Genomic DNA, 11,926 nt, shown 5'->3' on the forward strand with positions numbered 1-11,926 from the left:
TTTCTCCTCCCCCGCAAAACCACCGCCCGCCCGCCGCAACCAGCCCACAGATTTCCTCCCACCTTTCCCCTCCGCCCCTCCTCCGGCCGGCCAAGAATCTCGCCGCCGCCTCGCCGGCCCGCCATGGCGCTGTACCGCCGCGCGGCCTCCGCGATCCGGCGGCGCGGGGCAGGGGGCCTGCCCCTGCTCCCGGCGCGGGCGATGGCGTCGCTCTTCGGCCACGTCGAGCCGGCGCCCAAGGACCCCATCCTCGGCGTCACCGAGGCCTTCCTCGCCGACCCCTCCCCCGACAAAGTCAACGTCGGCGTCGTACGTGCTTACACTCCTCTTATAGCTCGCCTCTTTATTTGGAATCTTCCCATCCGAATGCCGCCGGCGGCTGGTTCTGACAAAATGGCTGGGCGAACTGCAGGGCGCCTACCGGGACGACAGCGGCAAGCCCGTCGTGCTCGACTGCGTGCGCGAGGCGGAGCGCCGGATCGCCGGCAACCTCAACATGTGCGTGAGATCCCCTTCCCGGCTCCCTTGATCCGCTCGCTCTTGCTAGCTGCTGCTTGCACGGATAGTGTTCGATGAAATTTCCGCCGGCCAGGATGACGGCGGGCTTGAGTGGGCACGGAGTCGGCCGATGCTAGTGTTTTCTCTTGTCTAGTTGTGCGTGTTGGGAATCTCAGCTGCTTGCTTGCTTCGCACCTGCTGATCCACTAGTTAGTTGCAAGGACCTTATGTTCATTTTTATGTGCGGGCTGGGGAGAAATAGCATGCTAGATGCTTGATCGATAACCGATACTATTGGCAGGGGTAGGAACTGCTGCGGTTAAGAAATTACAACCTTCCAAATAGGAACCGCATCGACGCCTTTATCTTGTAGTGGCGCCGGTTTTTCTTATTTTCTCCTTCAATGAGATTTTGGAATGCTAGCATTTTTTACTTTCTGCTTATTGGCCGGACACCAGTTTTGGGTTGATCTACATCATAATTTTCAGATGATGCTTTTTGGCAGCTTTATCATGAAAAAGATGGTTCGGTCATCCTAGACATGCTGTCTTTTGCTTGATACTAGACCATATCAATGTTAAACACAAACACTTAACTACTGGAGAGTGGACACTGCCAGTTTGCCATGTGTTTTGGCTTCCAGACTTATGATCAGTATCTTGGTTACATTTGCAAAACAGGGAGTACCTTCCAATGGGAGGGAGTATCCACATGATTGAAGAGTCGCTAAAGCTGGCGTATGGCGAGGACTCCGAGTTCATCAAAGATAAAAGAATTGCAGCGGTGCAGGCACTTTCAGGAACTGGCGCATGCCGGCTCTTCGCTGATTTCCAGAAGCGTTTCCTGCCGGATTCGCAGATCTACATACCTACACCAACTTGGTCCAAGTGAGTTAATGCTCTGCTGTGACACCAATTGCTCTCTTGTTCACTTTTCAGATTATTTTAAGGAAAAAAAGAAAGAAAGATCTTCAGTAAACACCATTGTGGTCTACATGAGAACTACTCCCTCCGTCCCATATTAACTGTTGCTCAAAAGGATGTATCCGTTTGAGCTACAGTTAATATGGGACGGGGGAAGTAGTTTATCTTACCTTAGGCTTGCTGCTATGAAAGTCAAACAGAATTCATAAGCAGTTGTCTTCCCACTTGCGCTACATCCTTAGTAGCTAACATTAATGTCGGAAACTTCTCCAGCCATCATAATATTTGGAGGGATGCTCAAGTGCCACAGAGGACATTCTCATATTACCATCCGGAATCGAGAGGGCTTGACTTTGCAGGATTGATGGATGATATCAAGGTGATCCATTTCCCGAGTATCATTTTTATTATGACATCTTGCATTGTTGCTCATTCCTGTATCAAACTTTGTATGGATTTGTAAAACCACGTAGCTATAGATCAATTATCAACTTCTCATGTTACTTGTTCTATCTGTCACCTTGAGTTTTTTATATACATATATAGTTTCAGCCTGTTAGACTTTGGAAGTTAAGACAGAGAAAGACTTGCCATTTCCCAAGTGATTCTAGCATGTTGACAGTGTGTATTTGTCTATAGCTGCTTCGATTTTATGTTTTCTTCTGATTTTCTGTGTCATCCGCAGAATGCTCCAAATGGTTCATTCTTTTTGCTTCATGCATGTGCCCATAATCCTACTGGAGTAGATCCTACTGAGGAACAATGGCGAGAAATATCCTATCAGTTCAAGGTAAGGAGAAATAGAAGATAACAGATATTGGTGTTGATTGTATATTGGCTTCCTGTTTGCTACAGGTTACAGCTTGCATATCTCACTCTTGTGTTTCTATAGTTGAAGAACCATTTCCCATTCTTTGACATGGCATACCAAGGATTTGCCAGCGGTGATCCAGAGAGAGATGCCAAGGCAATCCGTATATTCCTTGAAGATGGACACCAAATTGGATGTGCTCAGTCATATGCAAAGAACATGGGTCTTTATGGACAGAGAGCGGGATGCCTGAGGTATCCAATTGACCACTGCTAGTTATCCTTGAAACATTTATCATGATGCTATCACCTTAGTTCTTGGTTTCAGCAATAGTGTATGTTCTGACCAACTACACGCATGCTCCTGTAAAATTAAGTGTGGCTTTCCGGTAAAAAATAAATAAGTATGGCTTGTTGGAGATTGTTGGATTCCTCAAGACACATGGTGTTTTAAAAATAAAACAAAAGACAAGAAAAACTTCACTTCAGGGAATGCTCCCTGTGTATTATCTGTAGCGAAGTCTATGACTCTCAAAGAAAATATGTTTTGTTTTATTTAAATGGTAGCCATATCATGATCGTTGCTATCGTTTGATTTGCTGCCATTGCAGTATCCTCTGCGAGGATGAGATGCAAGCAGTTGCTGTTAAGAGCCAATTGCAACAGATTGCGAGACCAATGTACAGCAACCCACCTGTTCATGGTGCGCTGGTTGTTTCAATTATCCTTAGTGATCCAGAATTGAAGAACGTATGGTTAGGAGAGGTCAAGGTAAACTGTTGATTAGCTGCCTAAACCATTTAAAGCTCCTAAATGAAGTCTATGGAGTATGTAAAGAAAGTAGTTTATTAACAATTCTTGTTGTCTCTAGGGCATGGCTGATCGTATCATTGGAATGCGGAAGGCACTTCGGGAGAATCTTGAAAAGTTAGGTTCACCTTTATCATGGGAGCATGTCACCAATCAGGTAAGTAGCACTATGATAAATGTCATTATGGAATTTCTGAATTTAATACTAGTGGCATGCAAATTGTAGCGATGCACAATAGTTGAGAGAATGCTAGCAATTGTAAGGTCCCACCCTGGGGTACTATAATCTTGTAGTTATAGAGAATTTTGTTCACCAGGGACTACATTTGATACAACTTAAGGAAATTATGGCTCCCACACTTTCGTGCAAACTCAGATGGGGAAAATGATTATATGATGTGTGGGTTATGGTGCCAATACAGTCCTGCAAGTCACAATCTCCATCTGTTTGGCGCTGATATCTTTAGCTGGACAAGAATATCTGCATTCATTTCAACTTTGCTTCTTTTGGAGATTGGCAATTTTGCTATTGGTTATATGTAAGAGCTGTTTTGTATATTCGTGCAGATTGGAATGTTTTGCTACAGTGGGATGACACCTGAACAAGTCGATCGCCTGACAAGTGAATACCATATCTACATGACACGCAATGGGAGAATAAGGTACTAACAACGGCTAGAACTATTCAGTTTCTTCATGTTTTTCTTTGTTTTGCTGGCGCATTTGGTCTAATTTCCTCACGTAAACTTGTTCTGCGTCTATTCTTTCAGCATGGCCGGCGTAACGACGGGCAACGTCGCCTACTTGGCTAATGCCATTCATGATGTTACCAAGTGAAATTGAGGACCGTCTTCAGCGAATGGAGCGAGAGCGTTTCCCCTTTGTTACTAGGGCTGTTCACTCTATACTGTCATGCTAGAGAAATAAGTTCTAGGAAGTAAACCTGTTGCGGCTGCCCAACAGCGGAAAATTCTACCTGTATGTATGGAGAAGCAGAGACGTCCTGACTTATTTTTGCGAGATTATCCTATTTTTGATTCTGGTCACATTCGAATGTAACGCCAGTGGAAAAATGAGTGGTTATACCTTGATTTTAACAAGATGCTGGAGGTCTTCAAACTCGACGAAATCGAACATTTGGATGTGTGTCTTGCAGTTCTAGCCTTGCAGTTGTAGATCCAAGCGAAAGCTCGGTTTGCGATACTGAGATGTATGCAAGCAATCAAGCATGCCCTGTTCTTCAGCTTGGGTCTAAGCAGAGCAATGTGCTCCGCTACCTTTCTGCCAGCGCGTATATGCAGTGTACTACATTCAGGCAATGAAATGGTGGTCTGCAGGATTCTAAAGTTCCAAGTAAGATGTTACTACGGCAATGGAATCTGAGGATGAAACTGTGGTCTCAAGGTAAATTGCTCAAATGGCGAAAATATGTGTTGCAGCAGCTTGTTTTCTTCCCTGTAAACCTTGTGACGGTTGAATAAAGCTTTGTGAGTTTGTCTAAAAAAGAAAAACCAGCAAGGAACTGCACCTCTGGTGGTAGCATCATATATGTTCTCCCCAAGTTGTACATTTTATTTCCTTCTGTGTGAAATTGAATCAGGATATCTGGTTTCTTAACATTTTGAACAACACATGAATTAGACTTGGACCTGAATTTTTTAGTAAGAAGAAGGGAAGCCTTGCATGAACACACGAAGGAGACCTGCACGAACTAGGGAATTTTTTTTTCGGAAAAATGGTTGTAGAAATAGAATAGAATGTTGCTATCAATTCATTCAGTTCTGTGAACCTGTTCTGCAATAGTTTTATCATCCGTGTAATCCTGTCTCTGTCTGTCTTTCCCAAGGATCATGCTCAATGAGAGACGATATGTATACATCCGACCTAGTATTATAACAATCCATTTGATACGTTACGGATCAGTGCCATGTCTGAACTCATCAATGATTTGCCGTGGAGAACATGCAACAAGTTGGTGCTCAGAACTGAACTAGCGGCAACACTATATAAAGTCAACCCTGCAGCTCTCTAACCACACAACACAAGCAATCGAGGCAAACAAACCAGTACTGTAACAGCAACCAAGAAGAAGTATACGAGGGTTATAGTTCAGCACTGTTCAGTAGCTAAGATGGCCACTGCAAGAGCTCTAGCCACCATGGCAATCTTCCTCCTGGTGACGCTCTCCACCGCCCACATCGCGTCCTCACTCCGCTCGGGTCTCGGTGTCTGCCGTGCGAGTGGCTACCTTCCAGGAAAGTCGGGCAACTGTGAGAAGAGCAACGACCCAGACTGTTGCGAGGATGGCAAGAGGTACCCGCAGTACCACTGCTCGCCGCCGGTCACCGCAACCACCAAGGCCGTCTTGACGCTCAACAGCTTCGAGAAGGGCAAGGACGGCGGCGGTCCGTCCGAGTGTGACAATTCCTACCACAGCGATAAGGAGATGGTCGTTGCGCTCTCCACCGGCTGGTTCAAGAACATGGCCCGTTGCGGGCACCGCATCAAGATCAGCGCCAATGGCAAGTCTGTGTATGCCAAGGTGGTGGACGAGTGTGACTCCGTCTATGGCTGCGACGAAGACCACAACTACGAGCCCCCGTGTGCTAACAACATCGTTGACGCCTCTCCTGCGGTGTGGAATGCCTTGGGGCTCGACCAGAACGTCGGCATGGAGGGCATCACCTGGTCTGATGAGTAGTTTCCAAAGCAAAGGTGAGCGCAGGTTGTTGCTACCATGTGTCAGTCCAGTGTCATGTATATATTTTTCATTCTTAGAGGGAAGTCCAGTGTACACTTATCCTATACTCGGGAGGTTTACCAGATTCTGTATATGATTCCATGAATTTATAAAATAAACAGTGCTACCTATGTTTTAGCATGGATGGCAAGTTCACGTTTGCTCTACGATCAAGCATATAATACATAGTGAGCAGCGTGGTGCATAAAGAATATGAAACACACTAGAGAGAGAGAGAGAGAGAGAGAGAGGGAGAGAGAGAGAGAGAGAGAGAGAGAGAGAGAGACCTGAGAAAGCTACACGCTCATTTTCAAGGGTAGCCGAACAAGTATAACAAAACGGTAACAAACTACATCATTCACATTTGCACATAATCAACTAATTATGCAATCCAGATGATTGCATGATTCAGTAATGTGTTACAAGCACTCAACTCAGGCATGGTTCTGGACAGATGTAACAACAAATGTTGGTTTCTATTCCAAAGTTTGATAACCCCAAATCAGTAAGTCAGTCCCAGCCATTTTTCTTCACACAAAGTAGTTTATAAAGTTATCAAGAAAAGTTTGTTGAGGCTCCCTTTGTTTTTCAAATATAATATTTGCATAAGTATCCTTAATCTTTATGGGAATATACAATACTAATGCAAAACATGGAGGGATGGGCTACCACTGAAAGGGGCCCACGTAGCGAGTAGAAACGAGGGGTTTTTCCTGCCGTTCCGGTATGGACGAAGGCGGTGTCGGCACAATCCATTCTTGACATCGTCGACGCTTCGTACAAAAGATTGACGAGAGAAGCGAGCGCACTAGTCCATGTAGGAAAAGGTCCGGAGCAAGGAAAATGTCCCCCACGGCGGTCAGTGGTGACGAGCACCTTTGAGGTGCATGGTGCGGTGATCCAGAAATGGTATTGGAGTGCCGTGGGTGCTACACGGTGGCGATTGGGCCGCATTGGTGTATGGAGTTGATGAGGGATGCTCTAGAGAGCTCATGGCGGTAAGAAGTGGTGGCGGCTATTATTTCTCCAGTAGTGGAAAATGAGAGTGTAGGGGTATAACTCATTAGGCATGAAGATTCCTAAGAATGGGTGGAGGAGCTATGGGTGGGAAAGAGTGCTCGGGGAGGGGGAGTTTCTAAATAGGAGATCTTCCGGAGGTGATAATGATGGGTTTCTCTGGCTAGAGCACACACGCTTGAAGCGATACGATTGGAGTTTTGTTGTAGTACATGAAGGAAATATGCCCTAGAGGCAATAATAAAGTTATTATTTACTTCCTTATATCATGATAAAAGTTTATTATTCATGCTAGAATTGTATTAATCGGAAACATAATACATGTGTGAATACAAAGACAAACAGAGTGTCACTAGTATGCCTCTACTAGACTAGCTTGTTAATCAAAGATGGTTATGTTTCCTAACCATGGACAAAGAGTTGTCATTTGATTAACAGGATCACATCATTAGTTGAATGATCTGATTGACATGACCCATTCCATTAGCTTAGCACCCGATCATTTAGTATGTTGCTATTGCTTTCTTCATGACTTATACATGTTCCTATGACTATGAGATTATGCAACTCCCGTTTGCCAGAGGAACACTTTGTGTGCTACCAAACGTCACAACGTAACTGGGTGATTATAAAGGAGCTCTACAGGTGTCTCCAAAGGTACATGTTGGGTTGGCGTATTTCGAGATTAGAATTTGTCACTCCGATTGTCGGAGAGGTATCTCTGGGCCCTCTCGGTAATGCACATCACTTAAGCCTTGCAAGCATTGCAACTAATGAGTTAGTTGCGGGATGATGTATTACAGAAAGAGTAAAGAGACTTGCCGGTAACGAGATTGAACTAGGTATGGGATACCGACGATCAAATCTCGGGCAAGTAACATACCGATGACAAAGGGAACAATGTATGTTGTTATGCGGTCTGACCGATAAAAGATCTTCGTAGAATATGTAGGAGCCAATATGAGCATCCAGGTTCCGCTATTGGTTATTGACCGGAGACGTGTCTCGGTCATGTCTACATTGTTCTCGAACCCGTAGGGTCCGCACGCTTAAGGTTACGATGACAGTTATATTATGAGTTTATGCATTTTGATGTACCGAAGGTTATTCGGAGTCCCGAATGTGATCACGGACATGACGAGGAGTCTCGAAATGGTCGAGACATAAAGATTGATATATTGGAAGCCTATGTTTGGATATCGGAAGTGTTCCGGGTGAAATCGGGATTTTACCGGAGTACCGGGAGGTTACCGGAACCCCCCGGGAGCTACATGGGCCTTAGTGGGCCTTAGTGGAAGAAGAGGAGAGGCGGCCAGGGCTGGGCCGCGCGCCCCTCCCCCTAGTCCGAATAGGACAAGGAGAGAGGGGGCCGGCGCCCCCCTCCTTTCTCTCTCTCTCTCTCTTTTCCACCTCGCGAATCCTATTCCAACTAGGATTGGGGGAGAAGTCCTACTCCCGGAGGGAGTAGGACTCCTCCTGGCGCGCCCTATGATGGCCGGCCGGCCTCCCCCCTTGAGCCTTTATATACGGAGGCAGGGGCACCCCAGAGAGACACAAGTTGATCCACGTGATCATATTCTTAGCCGTGTGCGGTGCCCCCTTCCACCATAGTCCTCGATAATATTGTAGTAGTATTTAGGCGAAGCCCTGCTGCAGTAGAGCATCAAGATCGTCACCATGCCGTCGTGCTGACGGAACTCTTCCCCGACACTTTGCTGGATCGGAGTCTGGGGATCGTCATCGAGCTGAACGTGTGCTAGAACTCGGAGGTGCCGTAGTTTCGGTGCTTGATCGGTCGGGCCGTGGAGACGTATGACTACATCAACCAAACACTTTCGTTGTCGATCTACGAGGGTACGTAGATCATACTCTCCCCTCTCGTTGCTATGCATCATCATGATCTTGCGTGAGCGTAGGAAATTTTTTGAAATTACTACGAAACCCATCAGTGGCATCCGAGCCTAGGTTTTATATGTTGATGTTATATGCACGAGTAGAACACAAGTGAGTTGTGGGCGATATAAGTCATACTGCTTACCAGCATGTCATACTTTGGTTCGGCGGTATTGTTGGATGAAGCGACCCGGACCGACATTACGCGTATGCTTACGCGAGACCGGTTCTCCCGACGTGCTTTGCACATAGGTGGCTTGCGGGTGACAGTTTCTCCAACTTTAGTTGAACTGAGTGTGGCTACGCCCGGTCCTTGCGAAGGTTAAAACAGCACCAACTTGACAAACTATCGTTGTGGTTTTTGCGTAGGTAAGATTGGTTCTTGCTTAAGCCCGTAGCAGCCACGTAAAACATGCAACAACAAAGTAGAGGACGTCTAACTTGTTTTTGCAGGGCATGTTGTGATGTGATATGGTCAAGACATGATGCTAAATTTTATTGTATGAGATGATCATGTTTTGTAACCGAGTATCGGCAACTGGCAGGAGCCATATGGTTGTCGCTTTATTGTAAGCAATGCAATCGCGTTGTAATGCTTTACTTTATCACTAAGCGGTAGCGATAGTCGTGGAAGCATAAGATTGGCGAAACGACAACGATGCTACGATGGAGATCAAGGTGTCGCGCCGATGACGATGGTGATCATGACGGTGCTTCGGAGATGGAGATCACAAGCACAAGATGATGATGGCCATATCATATCACTTATATTGATTGCATGTGATGTTTATCTTTTATACATCTTATCTTGCTTTGATTGACGGTAGCATTGTAAGATGATCTTTCACTAAATTATCAAGAAGTGTTCTCCCTGAGTATGCACCGTTGCGAAAGTTCTTCGTGCTGAGACACCACGTGATGATCGGGTGTGATAGGCTCTACGTTCAAATACAACGGGTGCAAAACAGTTGCACACGCGGAATACTCAGGTTATACTTGACGAGCCAAGCATATACAGATATGGCCTCGGAACACGGAGACCGAAAGGTCGAGCGTGAATCATATAGTAGATATGATCAACATAGTGATGTTCACCAATGAAACTACTCCATCTCACGTGATGATCGGACATGGTTTAGTTGATTTGGATCACGTAATCACTTAGAGGATTAGAGGGATATCTATCTAAGTGGGAGTTCTTTAAGTAATATGATTAATTGAACCTAAATTTATCATGAACTTAGTACCTGATAGTATCTTGCTTGTTTATGTATGTTTATAGATAAATGGCCCGTGCTGTTGTTCCGTTGAATTTTAATGCGTTCCTTGAGAAAGCAAAGTTGAAAGATGATGGTAGCAATTATACGGACTGGGTCCGTAACTTGAGGATTATCCTCATTGCTGCACAGAAGAATTACGTCCTGGAAGCACCGCTGGGTGCCAGGCCTGCTGCTGGAGCAACACCAGATGTTGTGAACGTCTGGCAGAGCAAAGCTGATGACTACTCGATAGTTCAGTGTGCCATGCTTTACGGCTTAGAACCGGGACTTCAACGATGTTTTGAACGTCATGGAGCATATGCGATGTTCCAGGAGTTGAAGTTAATATTTCAAGCAAATGCCCGGATTGGGAGATATGAAGTCTCCAATAAGTTCTATAGCTGCAAGATGTAGGAGAACAATTCTGTCAGTGAGCATATACTCAAAATGTCTGGGTATAATAATCACTTGATTCATATGGGAGTTAATCTTCTAGATGATTGCGTCATTGACAGAATTCTCCAATCACTACCACCAAGCTACAAGAGCTTCGTGATGAACTATAATATGCAAGGGATGAATAAGACTATTCCCGAGCTCTTCGCAATGCTGAAAGCTACGGAGGTAGAAATCAAAAAGGAGCATCAAGTGTTGATGGTCAACAAGACGACTAGTTTCAAGAAAAAGGGCAAAGGGAAGAAGAAGGGGAACTTCAAGAAGAACAACAAGCAAGTTGCTACTCAAGAAAAGAAACCCAAGTCTGGACCTAAGCCTAAAACTGAGTGCTTCTACTGCAAGCAGACTGGTCACTGGAAGCGGAACTGCCCCAAGTATTTGGCGGATAAGAAGGATGGCAAGGTGAACAAAGGTATATGTGATATACATGTTATTGATGTGTACCTTACTAATGCTCGCAGTAGTACCTGGGTATTTGATACTGGTTCTGTTGCTAATATTTGCAACTCGAAACAGGGACTACGGATTAAGCGAAGATTGGCTAAGGACGAGGTGACGATGCGCGTGGGAAACGGTTCCAAAGTCGATGTGATCGCAGTCGGCACGCTACCTCTACATCTACCTTCGGGATTAATATTAGACCTAAATAATTGTTATTTGGTGCCAGCGTTAAGCATGAACATTATATCTGGATCTTGTTTGATGCGAGACGGTTATTCATTTAAATCAGAGAATAATGGTTGTTCTATTTATATGAGTAATATCTTTTATGGTCATGCACCCTTGAAGAGTGGTGTATTCTTATTGAATCTCGATAGTAGTAACACACATATTCATAATATTGAAACCAAAAGATGCAGAGTTGATAATGATAGTGCAACTTATTTATGGCACTGCCGTTTAGGTCATATCGGTGTAAAGCACATGAAGAAACTCCATACTGATGGACTTTTGGAACCACTTGATTATGAATCACTTGGTACTTGCGAACCGTGCCTCATGGGCAAGATGACTAAAACACCATTCTCCGATACTATGGAGAGAGCAACAGATTTGTTGGAAATCATACATACAGATGTATGTGGTCCGATGAATATTGAGGCTCGTGGCGGATATCGTTATTTTCTCACCTTCACAGATGACTTAAGCAGATATGGGTATATCTACTTAATGGAACATAAGTCTGAGACATTTGAAAAGTTCAAAGAATTTCAGAGTGAAGTTGAAAATCATCGTAACAAGAAAATAAAGTTTCTATGATCTGATCGTGAAGGAGAATATTTGAGTTACGAGTTTGGTGTACATTTGAAACAATGCGGAATAGTTTCGCAACTCACGCCACCCGGAACACCACAGCGTAATGGTGTGTCCGAACGTCGTAATCGTACTTTACTAGATATGGTGCGATCTATGATGTCTCTTACTGATTTACCGCTATCGTTTTGGGGTTATGCTTTGGAGACGGCCGCATTCACGTTAAATAGGGTACCATCAAAATCCGTTGAGACGACGCCTTATGA

General features: G+C 44.8%; 2 protein-coding genes across 2 annotated transcripts; both read left to right on the top strand.

The window, feature by feature from the left end:
• LOC123131642 (aspartate aminotransferase, mitochondrial) lies at nt 1-4,165 on the top strand. Its single transcript, XM_044551311.1, has 10 exons — nt 1-309; nt 413-498; nt 1,179-1,385; nt 1,695-1,800; nt 2,107-2,211; nt 2,314-2,486; nt 2,843-3,002; nt 3,103-3,198; nt 3,609-3,703; nt 3,812-4,165. The coding sequence occupies exons 1-10, from the start codon at nt 124-126 to the stop codon at nt 3,876-3,878; spliced, it is 1,281 nt and encodes a 426-aa protein (XP_044407246.1). The 5' UTR covers nt 1-123; the 3' UTR covers nt 3,879-4,165.
• Nucleotides 4,166-5,172: 1,007 nt separating this feature from the next.
• On the top strand, nt 5,173-5,742 carry LOC123129277 (putative ripening-related protein 5). The gene has a single exon (XM_044549505.1). The coding sequence runs from the start codon at nt 5,173-5,175 to the stop codon at nt 5,740-5,742; it is 570 nt and encodes a 189-aa protein (XP_044405440.1).
• The last annotated feature ends 6,184 nt before the right edge of the window (nt 5,743-11,926 follow it).

The sequence above is a fragment of the Triticum aestivum genome, chromosome 6A, assembly GCF_018294505.1.
Source record: "Triticum aestivum cultivar Chinese Spring chromosome 6A, IWGSC CS RefSeq v2.1, whole genome shotgun sequence".
Lineage (NCBI taxonomy): Eukaryota > Viridiplantae > Streptophyta > Magnoliopsida > Poales > Poaceae > Triticum > Triticum aestivum.